Source organism: Capra hircus, chromosome 19 (genome assembly GCF_001704415.2).
Source record: "Capra hircus breed San Clemente chromosome 19, ASM170441v1, whole genome shotgun sequence".
NCBI lineage: Eukaryota > Metazoa > Chordata > Mammalia > Artiodactyla > Bovidae > Capra > Capra hircus.
Window position 1 is genome coordinate 52,614,832 of NC_030826.1, and position 21,374 is coordinate 52,636,205.

Sequence of the window (21,374 nt, forward strand, 5' to 3'; positions counted from 1 at the left end):
TCCTGGTCTGCGTTGGCTTTTGGCACTGCCCCAGGGGAGATGAGAGCCAGTTCACACAGGGGCTCAGAGAAGGGTGCGCTTCCTGTGGGGATGAAGAGGGATCCTGGCAAGGAATGAGCCAGAAGCATTCTTGATGCAGGATAGCCGGGGTGTCATGGGAGCTCGTGGGATTGAGACCGTGGACCTTTGTGGACTAGAAGCCTTTATGGAAACCAGATCAGCCAGTCCAGCCTGTCCCTAAGACTGAAGACGCTGTTTTGGTCAGACTGATAAAGAGTATAGGTTCTGGTTCCACTCCAGGTTCCAGTCCTGGCTCTGACACTCTGCAGCTGTGTGACCGTGGCTGGATCAGTTAGATCAGCTAACTTCTCTGGGCTTCTCTTTCCTCATCGGTGAAAGGACAGCGATAATGGAGCTACTTCACAGAGCTGTCATGAACAGTAAATGAGTCCATACACAGGTTAGCATCTACTTATCCATTTTCTTGGAGGCTACTAGAAGATTGGCAGTGAGGTGGGCTCCAGCAAGAGTTCTTGACTGGTCCAGATGTCGTTAGGTGTTGATGAGCCTGCAGGAACCAACTAGATCGTTCTGGAGGACACTGGGGGCCCTAAGAGGAACTCTCAGGAACCTGGAAGGAGGCAGGTGTGGGTCAGGGTGCCCGTCCTCCATCCTTTCCCCATCCTGCCCAGCCTCCCCAGAGGCTGACCTGAGTGAGCCTCTGTACCTCATCAGCGCACACTGGGACAGACCCCCGACCAGCAGGAAGCAGTGGGGCAAGCTGGGAGGCCCTGATTCCCTCGCCAGGGCTGCCTGCCTCCTGCACTACCTCCAGGAGCTACTTCCTGCCTTTGTCGCTTCTGGCCTGGGAGTGGCCAGAGCTCCAGATAGCAGCTGCACCTGCTCACTCACACCTTGTAAATAGCTCCCCTGTCTTTAAATCTTCCTTAGCGTATCCTAATCTGGGGCTACCTGCTGAGAGCCTGACCAGGACAGCCAGGGAGGAGAGTCAACCGTCAAAACGCTGCAGGTGTCAAGTAAGGAGGTTGTGTTTCCAGGGGCCTGCAATGAGGAAGTGATCCTCAGGAGAACAGTCCCAGGATGGGAGATGGGGAGCCAGAGCACATCGAGCTGAGGGGAACAGGGTGAGCAACTGCACATGGAGGAGGAAGGCAGAGAAAATCGGCGCTCGACTGTGTCTTGAGCAGCTGCGATACTCTGGGCTCCAAGCGACTTGCGCCTGCCTAGAACTCATGCTTGCAATTCATTAGTGTTAGTCACTCCGTCGTGTCTGACTCTCTGTGACCCCATAGCCTTTAGCCGGCCAGATTCCTCTGTCCTTGGGGTTCTCCAGGCAAGAATACTGGAGTGGGTTGCCATTTCCTTCTCCAGGGGATCTTCCTGACCCAGGGATCAAATCTGGGTCTCCTGCATTGCAGGCAGATTCTTTACCATCTGAGCCACCAGAAGTCAAGTGAAGTCGCTCAGTCGTGTCCGACTCTTTGCGACCCCATGGACTGTATGTAGCCTGCCAGGCTCCTCCATCCATGGGATTTTCCAGGCAAGAATACTGGAGTGGGTTGCATTTCCTTCTCCAGTTCATTAGCAAAAAAGAAATTCCCAAAAGTCATCTCAGAACTAGGTGAAAGAAGATGAGATTAATTTCTTTCCAAATGTGAATCCTGCCTTCTTTGTGCACTTCTGCTGGCTTCCCTGGTGGCTCAGAGGTTAAAGTGTCTGCTTGCAATGAGGGAGACCTGGGTTTGATCCCTGGGTCAGGAAGATTCCCTGGAGAAGGAAATGGCAACCCACTCCAGTACTATTGCCTGGAGAATCCCATGGATGGAGGAGCCTGGTGGGCTACAGTCCACGGGGTCGCAAAGAGTCAGACACAACTGAGCGACTTCACTCACTCGTGCACTACAAATTGGTAAATTATACCTTAATAAAACCATTAATAGATTTGGGTAAAGCAAAAATAAAATACCTTCACACAAAGAAAATTCTAAGGCCAAATGACCTTATTGGTAAATCGTGTCTTAAGACATTTAAGGAAAAAAATTGTAAGGAGCCAACACAAAATCTTCCCATAATTTTGGGAACTGGGAACACCCTCAATTCATTCTGTGAAGGCATCACTACCCTGACACCAAAACCAGACAAATAGAAGAAAAATACAAACCCTCGTGAACAAACTGTGATTTACTCCAAGAATGCAGGGTTGGTTTAATATACTAAAATCCACATAGTCCACTATATTTAACAGATGAAGAAGGTAAAACCATATGATAATCTCAAAAGATAGAGAAAAAAAAAATCTGATGGAATCCAGTACACATTCATGATTTAAAAGCAAACAGAGACTTCCCTGGTGATCCAGTGGCTGACTCCAGGCTTCTACCACAGGGACATGGGTTCAGTCCCTGGTTTCACAACTAAGATGCGGCATGGTGCATGGCCAAAAAAGAGTATTTGTTAAACACTAAGAATATATTTTCTGAACATTTGTTATAATAAAAATGAATTTTCTTAATAATTTAAATATTTTTTAAATAATAAATACAAACGGGGGAAAAAAAAAAAAACCTCTTTGCAAACTAGAAATAAAAGGAACTTCTTTAAGCCAATAAACAGTGTCTGTGGAAAAAACCTTTAGCTAACATAATACTTCAAGATAAAAGACTTTCCTCTGAAGGCTGGGAACAAGGCAAGAATCAGCATTCTCCACTTGTTTTTTCCCTACCACTTAACTTTTTGTTTTGAAATCATTTTAAGCCACAAAGAAGTTGCCAAACTAGAATTAGTGTTGCTGTGTTCCCTTCATGTTGTTACACAACCACAGCTCCGTGATCAAAGTAGGAACCTGGCAATGTGCTTGTCACTTTCCGTCACCCACATCCCATATGAGGTCCCAGACAGTGCAATTAGGCAAGAAAAAGGAGAATCTTTAGACTGGAAAAGAAATGGTAAAACTGTCTTTTTTCACCAAGGACAAGTTCAACTAGATAGGAAAACCCTAAGGACTTCTCAAAAAAGACCTAACAGCTGAGTTTAGCAGAGCTGAAGGATACACAGTTCACATATGGAAATTAGTGTTATTTCTGTGCAGTGAACAACTGGAAATTTTTTGAGACAGCAACATTTATAATAGCACCCCAAAACGTGAAATAGATTAAAGTCTAACAAAATATATACAAGATCTATATACTGAAAGTATAAAATCCTGACGACTGGCGATACCAAGTATTGGTGAGCATTTAAAGCCACTGAAACAGTAATAGGTGCCAATAGGGACGCAAAAATGGGCTCAGCCACTTTGGAAATTTGACAGTTTCTTAAGAAGTTAAACATACACCAACCATCAGTTCAGTTCAGTTCAGTCGCTCAGTCGTGTCCGACTCTTTGCGACCCCATGAATCGCAGCATGCCAGGCCTCCCTGTCCATCACCAACTCCCGGAGTTCACTCAGACTCACGCCCATCGAGTCAGTGATGCCATCCAGCCACCTCATCCTCGGTTGCCCCTTCTCCTCCTGCCCCGAATCCCTCCCAGCATCAGAGTCTTTTCCAATGAGTCAACTCTTCACATGAGGTGGCCAAAGTACTGGAGTTTCAGCTTTAGCATAATTCCTTCCAAAGAAATCCCAGGGCTGATCTTCAGAATGGACTGGTTGGATCTCTTTGCAGTCCAAGGGACTCTCAAGAGTCTTCTCCAACACCACAGTTCAAAAGCATCAATTCTTCGGCGCTCAGCCTCCTCTTCACAGTCCAACTCTCACATCCATACATGACCACAGGAAAAACCATAACCTTGACTAGATGGATCTTAGTCGGTAAAGTAATGTCTCTGCTTTTCAATATGCTATCTAGGTTGATCATAACTTTTCTTCCAAGGAGTAAGCGTCTTTTAATTTCATGGCTGCAGTCACCATCTGCAGTGATTTTGGAGCCCCCAAAAATAAAGCCTGGCACTGTTACCACTGTTTCCCCATCTATTTCCCATGAAGTGATGGGACCAGATGCCATAATCTTCGTTTTCTGAATGTTGAGCTTTAAGCCAACTTTTTCGCTCTCCTCTTTCACTTTCATCAAGAAGCTCTTTAGTTCCTCTTCACTTTCTGCCATAAGGGTGGTGTCATCTGCATATCTGAGGTTAATGATATTTCTCCCGGCAATCTTGATTCCAGCTTGTGTTTCTTCCAGTCCAGTGTTTCTCATGATGTGCTTTGCATATAAGTTAAATAAGCAGGGTGACAATATACAGCCTTGATGTACTCCTTTTCCTATTTGGAACCAGTCTTCTTCCATGTCCAGTTCTAACTGTTGCTTCCTGACCCGCATACAGATTTCTCAAGAGGCAGGTCAGGTGGTCTGGTATTCCCATCTCTTGAAGAATTTTCCACAGTTTATTGTGATCCACACAGTCAAAGGCTTTGGCATAGTCAATAAAGCAGAAATAAATGTTTTTCTGGAATTCTCTTTTTACATGATCCAGTGGATGTTGGCAATTTGATCTCTGGTTCCTCTGCCTTTTCTAAAACCAGCTTGAACATCCGGAAGTTCACAGTTCACATATTGCTGAAGCCTGGCTTGGAGAATTTTGAGCATTACTTTACTAGCATGTGAGATGAGTGCAATTGTGCGGTACTTTGAGCATTCTTTGGCATTGCCTTTCTTTGGGATTGGAATGAAAACTGACCTTTTCCAGTCCTGTGGCCACTGCTGAGTTTTCCAAATTTGCTGGCATATTGAGTGCAGCACTTTCACAGCGTCGTCTTTCAGGATTTGAAACAGCTCAACTGGAATTCCATCACCTCCACTAGCTTTGTTCTTGGTGATGCTTTCTAAGGCCCACTTGACTTCACATTCCGAGATGTCTGGCTCTAGATGAGTGATCACACCATCGTGATTATCTGGGTGGTGAAGATCTTTTTTGTATAGTTCTTCTGTGTATTCTTGCCACCTCTTCTTAATATCTTCTGCTTCTGTTAGGTCCATACCATTTCTGTCCTTTATCAAGCCCATCTTTGCATGAAATGTTCCCTTGGTATCTCTAATTTTCTTGAAGAGATCTCTAGTCTTTCCCATTCTGTTCTTTTCCTCTATTACTTGGGACCCAGTAATCCTGTCCCTCCACAAAAGATAAAAACTGACATTCACACAAAGACTTGTCTCCAAATGTTGTTAACAGTTTTATGTGTAATACAGTAGCTGCCCCCCACCCTGACCCCTGTATCTGCAGAAGATACTTTCCAAGACTCCATTGGATGCCTGAAACTGTTCAGTTCAGTTCAGTTCCTCAGTCGTGTCCGACTCTTTGCGACCCCATGAACCGCAGCATGCCAGGCCTTCCTGTCCATAACCAACTCCCAGAGTTTACTCAAACTCATGTCCATTGAGTCGGTGATGCCATCTAACCATCTCATCCTCTGTCATCACCTTCTCCTCCTGCCCTCAATCTTTCCCAGCATCACAGTCTTTTCAAATGAGTCAGCTCTTTGCATCAGGTGCCAAAGTATTGGAGTTTCAGCTTCAACATCAGTCTTTCCAATGAACAACCAGTGTCGAGTCCAACTTGACAACCAGGGTTTCCAACAGCGCGATACAGCGAGAGAATGAGAAACGAGACACAAGAATTCAGAGAAAAGCGAGGATCAGGGGACCAACACCACTCCAGGTGAAGGTGCCGAAACTGAATCCAACCCAGCTTTATTGTACTTTCAGCTATGAATGAAAGAATAAGCGGGGAGTTAAAACTATAACTCATGTGGCCTTCAGGGCCAAAGAACAAAATCATCATTAACCATTGAGTAATTAGGAAATAGCAATCAATAACAAATCAGTAAGTAAGACTAATACTCTTATCTGTAGATTTTCCACCAGATATGTAAAACATGTGACTCTGAGATGCGAGTTGAGAAGCAGTCTGGGGTTGGTTTTCCGACCCCAGGATCATATCTTGTTTTCACGATTATGAACTGTTCCCTTTGGACTTGTTCCAAGAGTTTCATGCCTTATAGCATCCAGCTTATCAATAATTATTAATTTCTTGGGTGGCCCTTGCCGGGGCCTGCTTTTCTTTTATTCTTCCTGTCTCTTACAAACCAGGGCTGATCTCCTTCAGGATGGACTGGCTGGAGCTCCTTGCAGTCCAAGCTCTTGAGAAGACTCTCAAGAGTCTTCTCCAACACCACAGTTCAAAAGCATCAATTCTTTGGCACTCAACTTTCTTTATAGTCCAATTCTCACATCCATACATGACCACTGGAAAATCCATAGCCTTGACTAGATGGACCTTTGTTGGCAAAGTAATGTCTCTGCTTTTTAATATGCTGTCTAGGCTGATCATAACTTTCCTTCCAAGGAGTAAGCATCTTTTAATTTCATGGCTGCAATCACCATCTGCAGCAATCTTGGAGCCCAGAAAAATAAAGTCAGCCACTATTTCCACTGTTTCCCCATCTATTTGCCATGAAGTGATGGGACCGGATGCCATGATCTTCGTTTTCTGAATGTTGAGCTTTAAGCCAACTTTTTCGCTCTCCTCTTTCCCTTTCATCAAGAGGCTCTTTAGTTCTTCACTTTCTCCCATAAGGATGGTGTCATCTTCATATCTGAGGTTATTGATATTTCTCCCGGCAATCTTGATTCCAGCTTGTGCTTCTTCCAGTCCAGTGTTTCTCATGATGTACTCTGCATATAAGTTAAATAAGCAGGGTGACAATATACAGCCTTGACGTACTCCTTTTCCTATTTGGAACCAGTCTGTTGTTCCATGTCCAGTTCTAACTGTTGCTTTCTGACCTGCATACAGATTTCTCAAGAGGTAGGTCAGGTGGTTTGATATTCCCATCTCTTGAAGAATGTTCCACAGTTTATTGTGATCCACACAGTAAGAGTAAGCAGATCACCAGTTGCCAAGGTTGGGGGCTGGTAGAGGAGATTGTCAGCAAAGGGCCTAGGAGAACATTGAGGGATGATAAGAATGTTCTCTGTATTGCGGTTGTCATGGTTACCATCTGTATACATTTGCCAAAGCTCATTAAATTGATGCACTTTATTGTATGTAAATTATCAGATCTCAAGTCAGTTTTTTGAAAAAGTGGTTGACATGCCATCAGTCCCCCTTCTTGGCTGTGTAACTGGGTGGGCTTCCCCTCTCTGCGCCTCTGTTTTCTCATCTATTAAAGAGTTAATAAGAGCACTTCCCTGGTGGTCCAGTGGTTAAGAATCTGCCTGCCAATTCAGGGAACACGGGTTCGATCCCTGGTCCAGGAAGATTCCACATGCCTCGGGGCAGCTAAGCCTGTGTGCCACAACTGCTGAGCCCACGTGCCTACAGCCTGTGCTCCACAACAAGAGAAGCCAGCACAGTGCAGAGCCCACGCAGGACAGCTAGAGAGCAGCCCCTGCTCGCTGCAGTTAGAGAAAGCAACGAAGAAGCAACTAGAGGCAACTAGGGAAAGCAACGAGAAAGCAACGAAGACCCAGTGCAGCAAAAATAATCCATAAGTAAATTTTTAAAAAAAGGGTTAATAAGAGTTCCTTGGAAGAAAAGCTATGACAGCATTTCAAAACCTAGACAGCAGACATCATTTTGCCAACAAAGGTCCATATAGTCAAAGCTATTGTTTTTCTAGTAGTCATGTATGGATGTGAGAGTTGGACCATAAGGCTGAGTGCCAAAGAATCGATGTTTTCTAACTGAGGTGCTAGAGAAGACTCTTGAGAGTCCGTTGGACAGCAAGGAGATTGAATCAGTCAGTCCTAAAGGAAATCAACCCTGAATACTCCTTGGAAGTACTGATGCTGAAGCTGAAGCTCCCAACACTTTGAGCACTTGATGCAAAGAGCCGACTCATTGGAAAAGACCCTGATGCTGGGAAAGATTGAAGGCAGGAGGAGAAGGGGGCGGCAGAGGATGGGATGGTTGGATGGCATCACCGATTCCATGGATATGAGTTTGAGCAAACTCTGGAAGATAGTGAAGGACAGGGAAGCCTGGCGTGCTGCAGTCCTTGGAGTCGCAAAGAGTTGGACATTACTGAGTGACTGAACAATAACTTCCTGTAGAGGTTGGGAGTATTGAATGGGTCCCATCAAAGATGATAGTCGTGCCAGCTGTCTCTGTGTTAGCATCACAGGCAGCGTCCCCCTGTGTGTCGGAGCAGGAGAGGAGGCATGAAAGAAAGTCTAAAGGCTTCATACGGGCTCTGGTCTCTGACAGCCCCCAGCACACTCTGACTGTATCAGCTGTGGCTGCCTGCTTATAGCAGCCGCATCCACATGGTCCCCACCGGCCCGATTATCTGTGGAGCTGAGACTTTCACGGATGGTCTCCTTATCACAGCTTAGTCACTTCTCTCTGGAGCAGATGGCCTCAATTCTTGTTCCAGTTCCCTTAGTGGGCAGAAGACTGGAAAGGCCGGAGGGGAACATCACCCCTGCTTTGATCCCAAACCCTTCGGCAGCTTGGGTTTTTCCAACATCGCCACCAGTTCCTCCCAAAGGACTTCCTCTGCACTCTTGACCCTGACCAGCTCCTTACTGGGGCAAGGAACCAATGGAGGCTAGAAGTGACAAGGCCAGGGTTTCTGTGACAGCCAGCACTGAGGCTCCTTCAGTTGGGTGGGATGTTAAATCTCTCCAGTCTCTTCTGCCGCTTCTGTTTCTGCGGCTCCACTCCCCTTTCCCCCCACAGAGGTTTACAGCTTCTTTGGAGGGGATCATATGAGCCCATAGTCCCCTCAAACCTCACGTTTTGGGCAAATAGTCATTGGATGGTTGACCCGAGGGCTCACTCTCTTGGACTCAAGAGCTGCCAGGGAAACTCTGTCTCCCTACTGATGGTTCTCAGCCCTGGCTGTACATAGAACCACCTGCAAGGCTTTAAGGCCAACGCCTGTCCCCACCCCAGAGATTGTGGATCTGGACGCTGGGAGTTTGTGAGACTCCTGGGTGATTCTCAGGAGCTGACCAGGGTGACAGCCAGCAGGTTAGAGAGACCTGGGCACATTCCTAGGGGATAACTCTCGTCCAGAACCTGGGATGCAAATGACAGAAACAAAATAGGATGTTGATGCCTCATCTGGCCTTGAAGCCAGGGCTTGGCCTTGAGTTCAGGCCAGGGGGACACAGGTGCTCAAACCATAGCATCAGGACCTAGGTTCCTCCCTCTCTCAGCTCTGCCCTCACCTGCATCCTCAGCTGGGCTTTCCTCAGGGCACAGTCGGGGGCACCAGGGGCATCAGCGCCTCCAGGCCGCCTGCTCCCTACAGGGTCTCCTTCCAGCAGTCTAAAACTGACCCCTCAGAGGGCTGGGATCACAACACCTCCCTGACACCATTGTCTCCAACCTGCCAGACTCAGGCCAGACCCAGAGTGCTTCCCCAGGGGAAATCGAGGTGCAGGCTCTCTGTCAGAGGGAAGGAAAGGGAGTGGGTGTGAGAGGGGCAGAACAAAGTCCACTCCAGAGGTTCTGCCCCTGCCCCAGAGGGATGAGATGTTCAGGTCAGGCATGTCAAGTGCTTAGAGCAGAGCGAGCAGCCCCCCTACCGCTGCCCCCAGCAACACGTGAGACCCAGGAGACGGGCATGGGCGTGCAGTGAAAGAGCCCACGGTCCCTGGATGCAGACAGAACCTGTCCACGCCGATCCTCTGCTCTTCTGACCGCTGACGCCTGCTGCCCTTCCTCTCCCCTCCCCCAGCACCCACCCCTGGCGCCGCCGCCTTGCTCTGTAACCGGAGCAGAATCAGCCAGACTACAGCCTTGGGCGGCTGCCATCCTCCCCACCACCATCCCAGCCGCCCCCAGTCAGAGCCAAGGGCGGGGAGGGGAGCAGGAAGCCTTGGCAGCAGCCAACCCCAGAAGGAAACAGGGTCAGGTGGTTTCTCGAAATCGAAACTAGACTGAGCTTTCTGAAACGCTTCCTGGGACCAACCTGACACACTCTGTACTGGGAGGGTTTTTTTTGGGCTGGAGGTTCCTTTGCAAGTGGGAGGCCTTAGGACAGCCATCTGCAGGTGCCCCAGGCAGGTAAGCTGGTAACCTCTTCCTCTCAGGTGGGTGTCCCTCTCTTTATACAGTGTAATCTTACAGTGGCCAAGTCTCCCTGCCTGTGCTCAGTTAGGGATCTGATGCTCCTCCTGAAACCAGGGACCATCACTGCTGCTCCTGTGTCTCTCTGTCCATTTGGGCAGGTTGTTCACTGGTGCACAAGGAGACCACCCAAAGGGGCAAGCAGTTCAGCCGAGGCGCTCTCTCCGATCAGTGCTTTTCAGCTCAGGCTGTTGCTGCTGCTGCTGCTGCTGCTAAGCAGCTTCAGTCGTGTCCAACTCTGTGCGACCCCACAGACGGCAGCCCACCAGGCTCCCCTGTCCCTGGGATTCTCCAGGCAAGAACACTGGAGTGGGTTACCATTTCCTTCATGCACTTCAATGCATGAAAGTGAAAAGTGAAAGTGAAGTCACTCAGTCGTGTCTGACTCCTAGCGACCCCATGGACTGCAGCCTATCAGGCTCCACCATCCATGGGATTTTCCAGGCAAGAGTACTGGAGTGGGTTGCCATTTCAGCTCAGGCTGCACCTTTCCCCAATTTGCGCAAGAGTGTGGAATGGCCCCAGGCAGACAATTCTGCCCCATCTCTCCAATGAGTCAGGCAAAAACGGGTGGCCAGAGCCAGCCGAAGGGCAGTGACATTTGCATACCATGAGCCAAGTGCCTGATTGGCCATCTGCCTGGGACCCTGGGTTCGTGTCTCAGGGTGAGCAAAGCTGGTGGCCGCCACTCTCTGGGGAGTGCAGAGGGTGACAAGCTGTCCCCATGTGCCTAGGACCAAGGGTATGTCCCAGGACATGGGACTTCCAGTGCGAAAACCAGGACAGTTGGTGTGCTGGGTGGTTGGTCATCCTGGCCACTCGGCCATCAGTGTAATGAAGAGAGGGTGGCTGCTGGGCAGATTCCCCCACGGCCACTCACCACCCACAGCTCCCCAGCTGTGTGAGCAGAGCTGGCTACCCTTCCGGGCTTTAGCCCCCTCACTTGAAGGTGCGATCAACAAGGTCTTTCTCAAGGTCGTGATCAGGATTCCATGAGCCAGTGGTGTGAGCAGTCTGGTCCAGGGACTGTGTTCAGTGTCGGCAGACCCTCGTGCCTGGGAGCCCCCGGAGGGTCTGGTTACCAGGCCCTGACTCGAGGGGTGCAACAACAGCAGCCACAGCCCTGCTGGCTGGGCCCTGAGGCGGGGCGTGGGTGTCGCAAGGCCCTCTCTGGGCCAGAGCAGCAGGGGTCTCTGCACCCCCTCCATGCCCCTCTTCCCGCCTCACTGTGCTGGTATGCGGACATGAAGGGAGGGAGGCAGGTAAGGGGCAGGATGTGGGCGAAGAGAAAAAGCGAGCTGTGGGAATTACAGAGGCAAGACGCCCTGGCAAAAGCGGAGAGACTTGGGTACCCCCTGCTGCCCTTCCCCGGGGCTGGCTGTGTGGCCTTTGTGGTCCCCCGCCTCCTCCAGCCTCTGTTTCTTGGGGACACTGACCTCGTGGCAGTGCCAGGCCCAGAGTGTCCTCTCATCTCGTTCCCCTCCCCCAGTCTCCCCCCAGCCCCACCCAGCTGCCCAGGCAGAGGCCTGGCTCTTAGCCCTCAGCCCTCTCCCCCGCCCGCCCCGCGCCCACCCCCAGCCCAGTCTCTTCCCTGCTCTCCGTCCCCGTGTCACCCCTGCGCGGGTTTCTGTGGCCTCCTCCTGACACGTCTCCCCACCCTACCCCCCCTCGTCCCCCTCCCTTCCAACCCTACCCACCCTCGTCCCCCCCCTTCCAGGTTCCACATGGTCCATTTCAAGCAATGTTCTTCGGCAGCTGCAGACCTCAGGGTACTCTTGCAGACTGGCCTGCCATCTGAGCCATCCCTGCCATCTCTCAGCCACCCTGAGCGGGCTCCCCCAGACCCCCCCAATCTTGGCTCTGCACCCTCTGCCTCCTCCCTCCCCGCCCTTCCCACCCATGCCCCCTGACAGTCACGCCCAGGGCCTAGCTTTCTGATATGGGCACCTTTCCGCCCCCCCCGACCCCACCTCGCCCCACTGTCCTCACTGCCCAGAGACACTCCCTTCATCTGGGAAAGTCTTCCTCATCCTTGGAGGACCACCTTCAGACGAGATGAGGGCCCCCGCTGGGACACCCAGAGCACCCTCCACAAGGAGGGCCCAAGGCCTGTCCAGCTCCACCCTCTCACTCCACTGCCTCCTTTCGCTGCAGGACAAGGGACTCCCAGGCAAGGCCATGGCCCCTCTACGGCTCGTCTGGATGTGGCTGCTGGTCGCGGGGACTCAAGGTGAGCTGAGCCCCTGGAATCCTGAGAGCAGCAGTCTTTGACCTTGCTCTGCAAGGTCTGCCCCTTCCCCTTGCAGAAAGTCAAGGCGGTGTTCTGCCTGGTGCCTGGGTTACAGGGGCCAGCCCGGGTCTTCGCTCCTGTGTGAAGCCCTGGCTGCCCCCACTCATGGCTTGGAGATTTGGAGAGGAGGCCAGGGGGCTCCATTCTCATCCAGCCGGAACCAGAGGGACCAGGCAGGAGGGGCTCACAGAATGGCTGAGCCCCGAGGGGCCTGGGGTCAGTGCCCTTTGGACAGTCAGCTTCCAGAGTCCTGAACACCTGTCCTCACGCTCTTCACACTCAGAGGCCCTTCCTCTTCCCAGTGACCCCATGGAAGGGCTGTTACACCCCATCTGAGAAGTGCCCTTTGACCTGGCACCCGGCTCCTGCCTGACACTGTTGGCTCCAGCAGGGGCTAAGGTGGGGCTGGGTGGGGAGGTCAGCGGGCTGAGTCCCAGAAGTCCCAGGAGAACCAGTCTCCTGGTCTGGCATACTCTTCCTGTGTTTCCAGGGCGCTCTAGACCTTTGCCCCCAGGCCTTCCCAAACATCTCTCCCAGCACTCCTTGCCATGGTGCCCAGGCTGCACCCCAGGCCCCAGACACCCACAGGTGGGGCCGGTGTGGGCCTATTTTTCCCCTGGGGTCCTGCCACTCCACTCTCAGGTGGCACCAAGCGCCCCCCTGGCCCTTCTCTATCAATGGCATGAAGGACTCAGACCCCAAGGACTAGAAAGGGGACATCTCCCTCAGTGTGTGTATGGAGGGGGGTGTCTATGTGTATTTTTCACTCCTCCCAGGGGGTGATCCCCTCGAGGATGGATGGGGTGTTCAAAGCTAAGGTCCAGGGTTCACCCCTCTTGGGGAGAACTCTACCGCCCCCACGAGAGCCCATGGCCCCCAGGAGTGTGGGGTGGCCATGCTTCCGCCCAGGGATGAAGGCCCAGCACCCAGCTTCCATTCTTGCTGACCTCTGCTCTCCCTTGAGAGCCCACAGGCGTGAAAGACGGTGACATGCGGCTGGCCGATGGGGGCTCCTCCAACGAGGGCCGCGTGGAGATCTACTACAGCGGCCAGTGGGGGACGGTGTGTGAGAACATGTGGGACCTGACAGACGCCAGCGTCGTCTGCCGAGCCCTGGGCTTCCGGAACGCCACCGAGGCTCTGGGCGGGGCCGCCTTCGGGCCAGGTAACCCACGGGTCCCCCAGAGCAGGACGCGCTGCCAAGGAACCAGGCCCAGGAAAGGGTCATACCCAAGGCGTGCAAATGGCATTCCCACCACTGGCAAAGGTTTCCAAGGGGTAGGAGCCCTGCGCTGGCCAAGAGCTGGCAGCCCAGCCTGCACTCACACTTGCCTGGCGACTGTTCCCTCCAGCCCAGAAACTCCACTCCGGACTTTACCTTCTTGAAACAGTTTCCCCCTAAAAGAAAAGTCTGTGTGCAGTGCCTATGATTCTGAAAAAATGAGAAATCATCCACGTATTCAGCCACAGGAGTAGATGCATAAGTTACGCAATAATTGTTTGACATCTACAAAGCCAACTGACTGGGTTGAACAAGGCTAGTTCATGGTACAGAGTTTCAGTAATAGATCTGGACCCATGCTCGAGTAGTCACACGAGAGTACCGGGTGAAAGCATGTGCCCACGTGGACCCACGCTGGGGGGGACGTCACCAACCAGGGGCTGCTTTACTGGGAGGCAGGATTGCAGAGTGCTTTTCTCCATCTCTGTGCGTAACCGCGACTGTCCTTTACTAGGCTTCTTGGGGAAGCAGCACTGTTGGGAGGGCCTTCCTCCCAGGGCCGAGAGCTCCAGCTCCCCCTCCAGGCTCTGTCATCCTTGCTGTGCTTCCAGGACACGGCCCTATCATGCTGGACGAGGTGAGGTGCACGGGGACAGAGCCCTCACTGGCCAACTGCTCATCCCTGGGCTGGATGCGGAGCAACTGCAGACACAATGAGGACGCCAGCGTAATCTGCACCAACGGTGAGCCCCATCCTGGGCCCCAGAGGCCCGAGGCCTGGATCCCAGGGACGATGGTCAGGCCGGCTCCCCGGCTCCAAGTGAATCACACGCCTCCCTACGCGAAGGTTCGCAGGTGATGCCCGCTCTCCAGGAGGGGCGGGAAAGCCCGCAGTTCCTACCACAGTAAAGAATCCCCCTGAGACAGGAAGCAGTTGTCACCGGGCACAGGGAATTGAACCCATGTCCTCTGCACTGGAAGTGTGGAGTCATAATCTCAGTACCAGCAGGGAAGTCCCGGTCAGGGAACTAGGATCCTGCATGCCATGAGTTACAGCCGAAAGAACCCAGTACTTGAGTGCTGAAAATTGCTAACTACCCTCCGAGCCTTCAGCAAGTCATAATCTTTTTGCAATAGTAACATCGAATATCACTGAGAATTGCCAAACCATGATGCAGAGACACAAAGTGAGCAAATGTCATCAGAAAAAAAATAGCAAGACACTGTTGCAACCTTCAGTTTCTGAGAAACATGGCAACGCACAGCGAAGCGAGGTGCCTGTGCACCCCACGTCTGCACACTGCAGGCTCACCCCTTGAATCGGCAGCCTTCTGTTTCTGCTGGGAAAGGGGGTGCATCACCTCCAAACCAGGCTGGGAACTTCCAGGAGCTTCTCTAGGCCTCAGTCCCTTGTAGGAGGCTGCCAAGGACCCCAGAGCTCTAAACCACATTGCCGTGGGACACTCTTCAGACCAGACGAGGCAGGAGGTTCAGGTTTTAGACAGTCACATCTGGGTGATTGATTGACTGACTGATTGGGATAGGACCCCAAGTTCTGGAAGTCAGCCCCTCCAGATCCCCCCAAGATGTGCCATCTGAATGTTGGGGGGCAGGTGAGCTACAACATAGAGGTGTTTGATGGGGTGGGGCTCTGGGCCACGGGGGGCGACGGCACCCTGTGTTCCAGGGCTGTTCTTTCCTCATCTCCCCAGAAGCCTTTCTGAGTTGATAAGGCAGGATCCACAGTTTAAGGGAAGAATCTGACTCCGGGGAGCAAAACTCTGTGTTTTCGGGTCACAGAGGAAGCGAGTGCCGGGGCCCCTCCTAACATGCGTCCCCCTCCATAGAAACCAGAGGTGTCTACACCCTCGACCTATCCGGCGAGCTCCCCGCGGCTCTAGAGCAGATCTTTGAGAGCCAGAAGGGCTGTGACCTGTTCATCAGGGTGAAGGTGCGTGAGGAGGACGAGCTAGCCATCTGCGCCCACAAGCTGATCCTGTCCACCAACCCCGAGGCCCATGGCCTGTGGAAGGAGCCGGGCAGTAGGGTCACCATGGAGGTGGATGCTGAGTGTGTGCCCACCGTTAAGGACTTCATCAGGTGAGTGGCCTCGGGGCCGGGCCCAGGGACCGGGCAGCGTCCCTGCCAAAGGAAAACCCCAGGGACGAGGGACGCGACACCAACCGCAGCTGTGCTCACCTGAACACACGCGAGGGCAACCACATACGTGCTCTCTCACTTGTGCGCACGCACACATGCTCACACACCCACACATGTGTGCACACTCACTTTCACAGCCACGCGTCCTCACCTTCGCACACACATTCTTATGTATTCTTTCCACAGGGACTGTGAGAAATGGGTCAGCCCTCACACATACACACACACACACACACGCACACCACACCTGTCTCTCGGGTGTCATAAGCACCCAAAAAAAACTATCAAAGTCATTCTTCCTCTTTTCACCTCACTGATCTGCTCCTGCGAAAGTTTTTTTTAAAGAAACAGGAATCCAAGTCTGCTGCCGGAAGAAAGTGGGGAGAAAATTCCCAGGTGGCACCGTCCAGGCGGCAGTCTAACCAGCGGGCCATCCACGCCGGGAGCCCATCTCCCAGTTGAGAGTGGCCCCCGAGGGGTCAGCCCCTTCCCCCGCAGACCATCCTGCTGGGGGGTCTCTATGTCACCACCTCGGGCGGGCTTCCCAGGGACTGGCGTTCTGGGAGCATCAACTTAAAGAGAGAACCAAGTGTATGAAAAGCCGTTCCCTCTCATGACCCAAAGTTGTAGCTAGCCGAAAGTGACATTTAAGAGGAAAGAGCAAATGGCAGTTTAAAAAGATTAAATGGCGTCTTTTCAGCCGAGGATGAGAGCTTGGCCGCTGTCCTGTGCCCCTCCCAGCAGGGCTGAGGTCTGTGATGCGTCTGTGCCTGGTCCCAGCCTCTCGGCAGTCACCGCCCTCGGTCAGAGTCAGCGTTTCTCTGGACTGTCTAGCCATGTGCTCCAGCTTGCTCTCTCTTTCTCTCTCTGCCTTCCTGTCTCTTTCTGCCTCTCACTCCGTCTCTATCTTCCCATTGCCCCGTATCTTTGTGTCTCTCGCTCCCTCCCTCTCTCTCTGTCTCTCTCCCTCCTCTAAGGCAGAGAGGCAGCAATGGGCCCCACCCAGGCCCTAGAGGGCCTCTGGAGACCCTTGTTCACTGCCTACACCACCCTCCACTCCCCTTCCCTCTGCCCGGCAGCCCCCACGTGGTACGGATGACCATTTTGGTTCTCGAGTTCATATTCAGCAACAGAATCACAGGATGTACTGAGCACATCAGGGCAGAGCGGCAGGTGGGACGAGGACCGGCCCACCCTTGCTGCTGCCACTGGACTCTGTGGGGTCCCGGCTCCTTTCTGGGCACCCGAGGCTCTGTGTTCAAGTGATGGGGAAGCCAGCACGTCTGAGGCTCCCTGGAAGGCTCGTCATTCGAGAGAAGTGGTGGACAGAGTTTGGTTCTTTCCAAAGCAGAGCCCCATTCACCATCTCCCAGGAGATGGCAGGGGCCATTGCCTGGCGTTTCCCCTCCCAGCAGTCTCCCTCCACACATGTCTTCATGAGCAAAGTGCCTCTTGGTGGCACACTGAGTTACACGGTGGGTGGCATAGACTGGGTGCCATCCACAGGGCTCACAGCTGGCAGGGATGGCAGACAGGAGGTGACCCATATGATGCCCATGTCATGGGGGCACCAGACAGGTGCTGGGGCAGAGGGGCACCCATGGGCACCCAGTGGGGAAATCAAGAGTTCTGCCCAGGAGTGTGACAGGGGAGGGAAGGGCAGAGCCCCGGATGGCCAGCGGGTCCTGGTGTCGGGGCCCAGCCCATGAAGATGACGGTGATGATGGAGGAGGTGGCGGGACCGTCCCCATCAGTGAGGACGAAGCAACATCCTCAGGGTGTCTGGGGTCCGCCCAGCTGCCTATGCACTTGGCTCTCGGCCCACATGAGCTTGGAATGGGGGTTGACTCAGGAGATAAGTCAGGGGGCTCCAAATGCCCCCTGAAATAGCTGGCACCCCGGGGATCAGCAGTCAGCCAGACACCTGCACCGGGGCACACCTGTCGTCCTTCGGGAGAAGGGGTGTAGCCAGGCATCAGCCTTCGTCTCCCCTCAGGTACCTCTACTCCCGGAGGATCGATGTGTCTCTGTCGTCAGTGAAGTGTTTGCACAAGCTCGCCTCTGCCTACCAGGCCGAGCAGCTGCAGAGCTACTGCGGGCACCTCTTTGCCATCCTCATCCCCCAGGACCCCTCTTTCCGGACACCCCTGGAGCTCTACGCCTATGCCCTGGCCACCCGGGACCCCGTGCTGGAGGAGATCTGCGTGCAGTTTCTGGCCTGGAACTTTGGGGCCCTGACGCAGGCCGAGGCCTGGCTGAGCGTCCCCCCGGGCCTGCTCCAAGACCTGCTCTCCAGGACCGAACTGGTGGTGCCCAGCGAGCTGGTCCTGCTGCGGGCTGTGGACGAGTGGAGCCGGGAGAGGAGCACCTCCCACAAGGAAGTGGAGGGCTTGGTGGAGAAGGTGCGGTTCCCCATGATGCCGCCCCGGGACCTCTTCTCGCTGCAGTTTAACCTGTCCCTGTACTGGAGTCACGAGGCGCTCCTCCAGAAGAAGATACTACAGGCCCTGGAGTTCCACACCGTGCCCTTCGAGCTGCTGGCTCAGTACTGGGGCCTGAACCTCACCGAGGACGCCTACCAGCCCCGGCTTTATACCTCGCCCACCTGGAGCGAGTCTGTGATGAGCTCCAGTTACAGCCCCTACCGGTCCTTCCAGACGCCGCAGCACCCCAGCTTCCTCTTCCAGGCCAGTTCCGTCTCCTGGTCTTTAGTCTACCTCCCCACCCTCCAGAGCTGCTGGAACTACGGGTTCTCGTGCTCCTCCGATGACCCCCCACTCCTGGCTCTCTCCAAGTCCAGCTACTCCAGTCCCACCATTGGCTATGAAAACCGGGCTCTGCTGCACTGTGAGGGGAGCTTTGTGGCAGACGTCATCGACTTCAAGGGCTGGAAGGCCCTGATCCCCAGTGCCCTGGGTACCAACAGCTCCAGGAGCACTTCCCTCTTCCCCTGCCCTGCAGGGTTCTTCAGCAGGTTCCAAGTCGTCATCCGTCCCTTCTACCTGACCAACTCCACGGGCATGGACTAGACTCGAGGCTGGAGGTCGGGGTGGGCAGGAGCCCAGAGGCTGGGCACCTCCCTCCCCTCCACATCCTCTCTGCAGCCACCTCCAACCACCGGCCACCAGGTGGCCCCCCTGCTTCCCTTGATCTCTCTGAGCTTACGGAAATTACTGGAAGATTTCAGCTACTGCAGACTTCCCTGGTGGCTCAGATGGTAAAGAATCTGCCCGCAATGTAGGAGACCTGGGTTCAACCCCTGTGTTGGGAGGATCCCCTGGAGAAGGGAATAGCAACCCACTCCAGTATTCTTGCCTGGAGAATCCCATGGACAGAGGAGCCTGGCAGGCTACAGTCCACGGAGTCGCAGAGTCAGAGACAACTTGCTGCAAAGAGTTGGACACAACTGAGCGACTAACACTTCCTTCCTTCCTTCAACTAGTGCACTCACAAGCTGAGAACTCCCACTTCAACTGCCCAGCTAATTTGTTGGGAAGCAATGAGATGTGAGCCAGGAGCTGTTGGGTTTCCTACCTGGCCTTTCACTTTCTCCACCCTCTGCTGTCCCTTATCTGAGATCATTAAAACTGTACTGTGGTTCCCCCAAGTTCTCTTGTTCACGCAGAATGGGCTGATGAGTCCATAGGGTGTTGAGACAGAGGATGATGTGCTAGGCCCTGGGATCCAGTAATGAGCCAGTGTGGTCCCTTTCCTGTGAAGCTGCTGCGGTCTCGTAGGTGAGACAGGCCATTACAAGTAAGCAAACACTTGGGGTGAGGACCAGCGGGAATAATGGGTGATGGAAACCAGAGGAAGGAAGGTGGGAGGCACGGGCTGGAGCTACTTTAGTGGTTCTCAGTGGAGAAATGAAGAGTGCGAGGCAGCAGGCGTCGGGGAAATGGCAGGAGGGTGTGTGTGTTCCAGGGAGGAGGATCAGCAGGTGATCGGAATCTTGGCCCCATCAATCTTCCCACTTGTGTACAGGGAAGGGGGCAGAGATTCTCGTCCCAGCATTGTTTGTAGAAGTGGAAATTTGCAAAGAACGTAGAAGGCCACCAATGGGGTGCTTGAGCACAAATAAAAGACACCCACAACGTGGAGGGTCAGGCAGAAGGGTATACGGAAAGGAGACTGGAGGACCCACGGAATCTAGGGCAAGACAAGGGAACCGGACCTGGGGTCCCACAGGGACATTGTGTTAGAATGCCACCACCAGGTTCTGGTCGCTGGAGGCTGCCCCCGCCGCAAGCGGGGCAAGAATTCTAAACTGTCTCCGCTTCTTTGTGATACACACGCTCCAGGCACCAGGCCCCGGTGGAAGCATCTGGTTGGCCAGGCTCAGGCCACGTGCCCTTCCCCCTGGCCAGGGTCTGAGAGAACAAGCACCTGGACTGTTCTGGCCTTGAGAAGGGAGGCGGCACTGGACTCACCCAATGGGAGGGAGATCCAGAAGCTGGGCAGCCAGGACGGCAGCTGTCCCCACTACACACGCTTCTTCCCCTCTAGCCCTGCGGAAACAAGAGCAGGGACACACAAAGCCTGCCCCGCCTCCATGCAGCTTCACCCTTTCCCAGAAGGCGCCCCTAGCCCTGGCTCCCTCCCAGGGTCCAGGCCCACCATCTTGGGCACCTCTATGGTGGTCCTTTGACATCATAAAAATCTACCACTTTGTTTAAACCACACTGTTGACTGTGGCCATCACCGCCATCGGGGACCGTAGCTGGTAAAGGAAGACAGGAAATGTTGGTTATCAACGCGCTCCAGACACACACAGGGGAGCGCCAGTCTCACTGAAGCAATGAGCCACAAACCCACAGCATCCTCCTCTCCTACCTGCTCCCTGGACCTCTGCCCAGAGCCAGCACCCCAGAAGTGAAGGTACAGGCCTGGTCAGGTAACCGGAACATTTGCTCCAGAGTGCTCCAGGCCCTGGTGGATCCAGACTATAGGGAAGCCTGCGGCCCCACTTTGAGCCATGGGATCAGCCGTGTGAGGACACGCCCAGGGAATCCCCGAGTTCCTTCCATCCTCCTTATGGGCGTTCAAGTGGCAATTTGTCCCCCTGACAGTCAGGGTCCAGCAGCCCAGGGTAGGCCTCCCACCTTCTTTCCTCACCCATCCCATTTGCCTGAACACATGAGTGGTCCCCTTGGTCGATGCTGGTCTCAGCTTCTGGCCAGCGGAGCCTGGAGGTGTCTGTTAGTGGAAACATTCCTTTCGTGGGTGTAGAAACTAAACCAGCAGAGTCCAGAGTTAGGGGGACCGGACGCAGAGCATCTGGCCCTGGGGCCTAATCTGTCCTGCTCGGCCACCACTGGCTCCCACACTAGGGGTGCAGGTCGGGGAGGGACTCCCACTGCCACAGACTGGAGCCCAGGGCCGGGTGTTTGTTTGGGGTTGTTCTGTTCTGTTCTATTTGGCAGTAGATAATGAAAGAATGTATGAAGGAATCTGGAAGCTGGGCGGTTCCAGGATTGGCTAATGTGCTGTTGATGTCTTCAGACCCAGATCCCTCCGTCTTTCCTCACTGTTATCTGGAGCCTTGGGATCTGGCCTCGCCCTCCGCGCCATGGGCTACTCTTGCGACAGCAAATCCCTTGGCCT

At 53.5% G+C, this 21,374-nt stretch overlaps 1 protein-coding gene across 2 annotated transcripts; it reads left to right on the plus strand.

Moving 5' to 3' along the window:
* Positions 9,883-19,377, plus strand: LGALS3BP (galectin 3 binding protein). Of its 2 annotated transcripts, none has more exons than XM_018063672.1 (6): positions 9,883-10,035; positions 12,253-12,328; positions 13,362-13,553; positions 14,222-14,353; positions 15,458-15,710; positions 17,767-19,377. In XM_018063672.1, the coding sequence occupies exons 2-6, from the start codon at positions 12,277-12,279 to the stop codon at positions 18,797-18,799; spliced, it is 1,662 nt and encodes a 553-aa protein (XP_017919161.1). In that variant the 5' UTR covers positions 9,883-10,035; positions 12,253-12,276; the 3' UTR covers positions 18,800-19,377. The 2 variants fall into 2 exon arrangements, with proteins under 2 accessions (XP_017919161.1, XP_017919160.1); XM_018063671.1 differs by having other exon boundaries at positions 9,892-10,035; positions 13,353-13,553.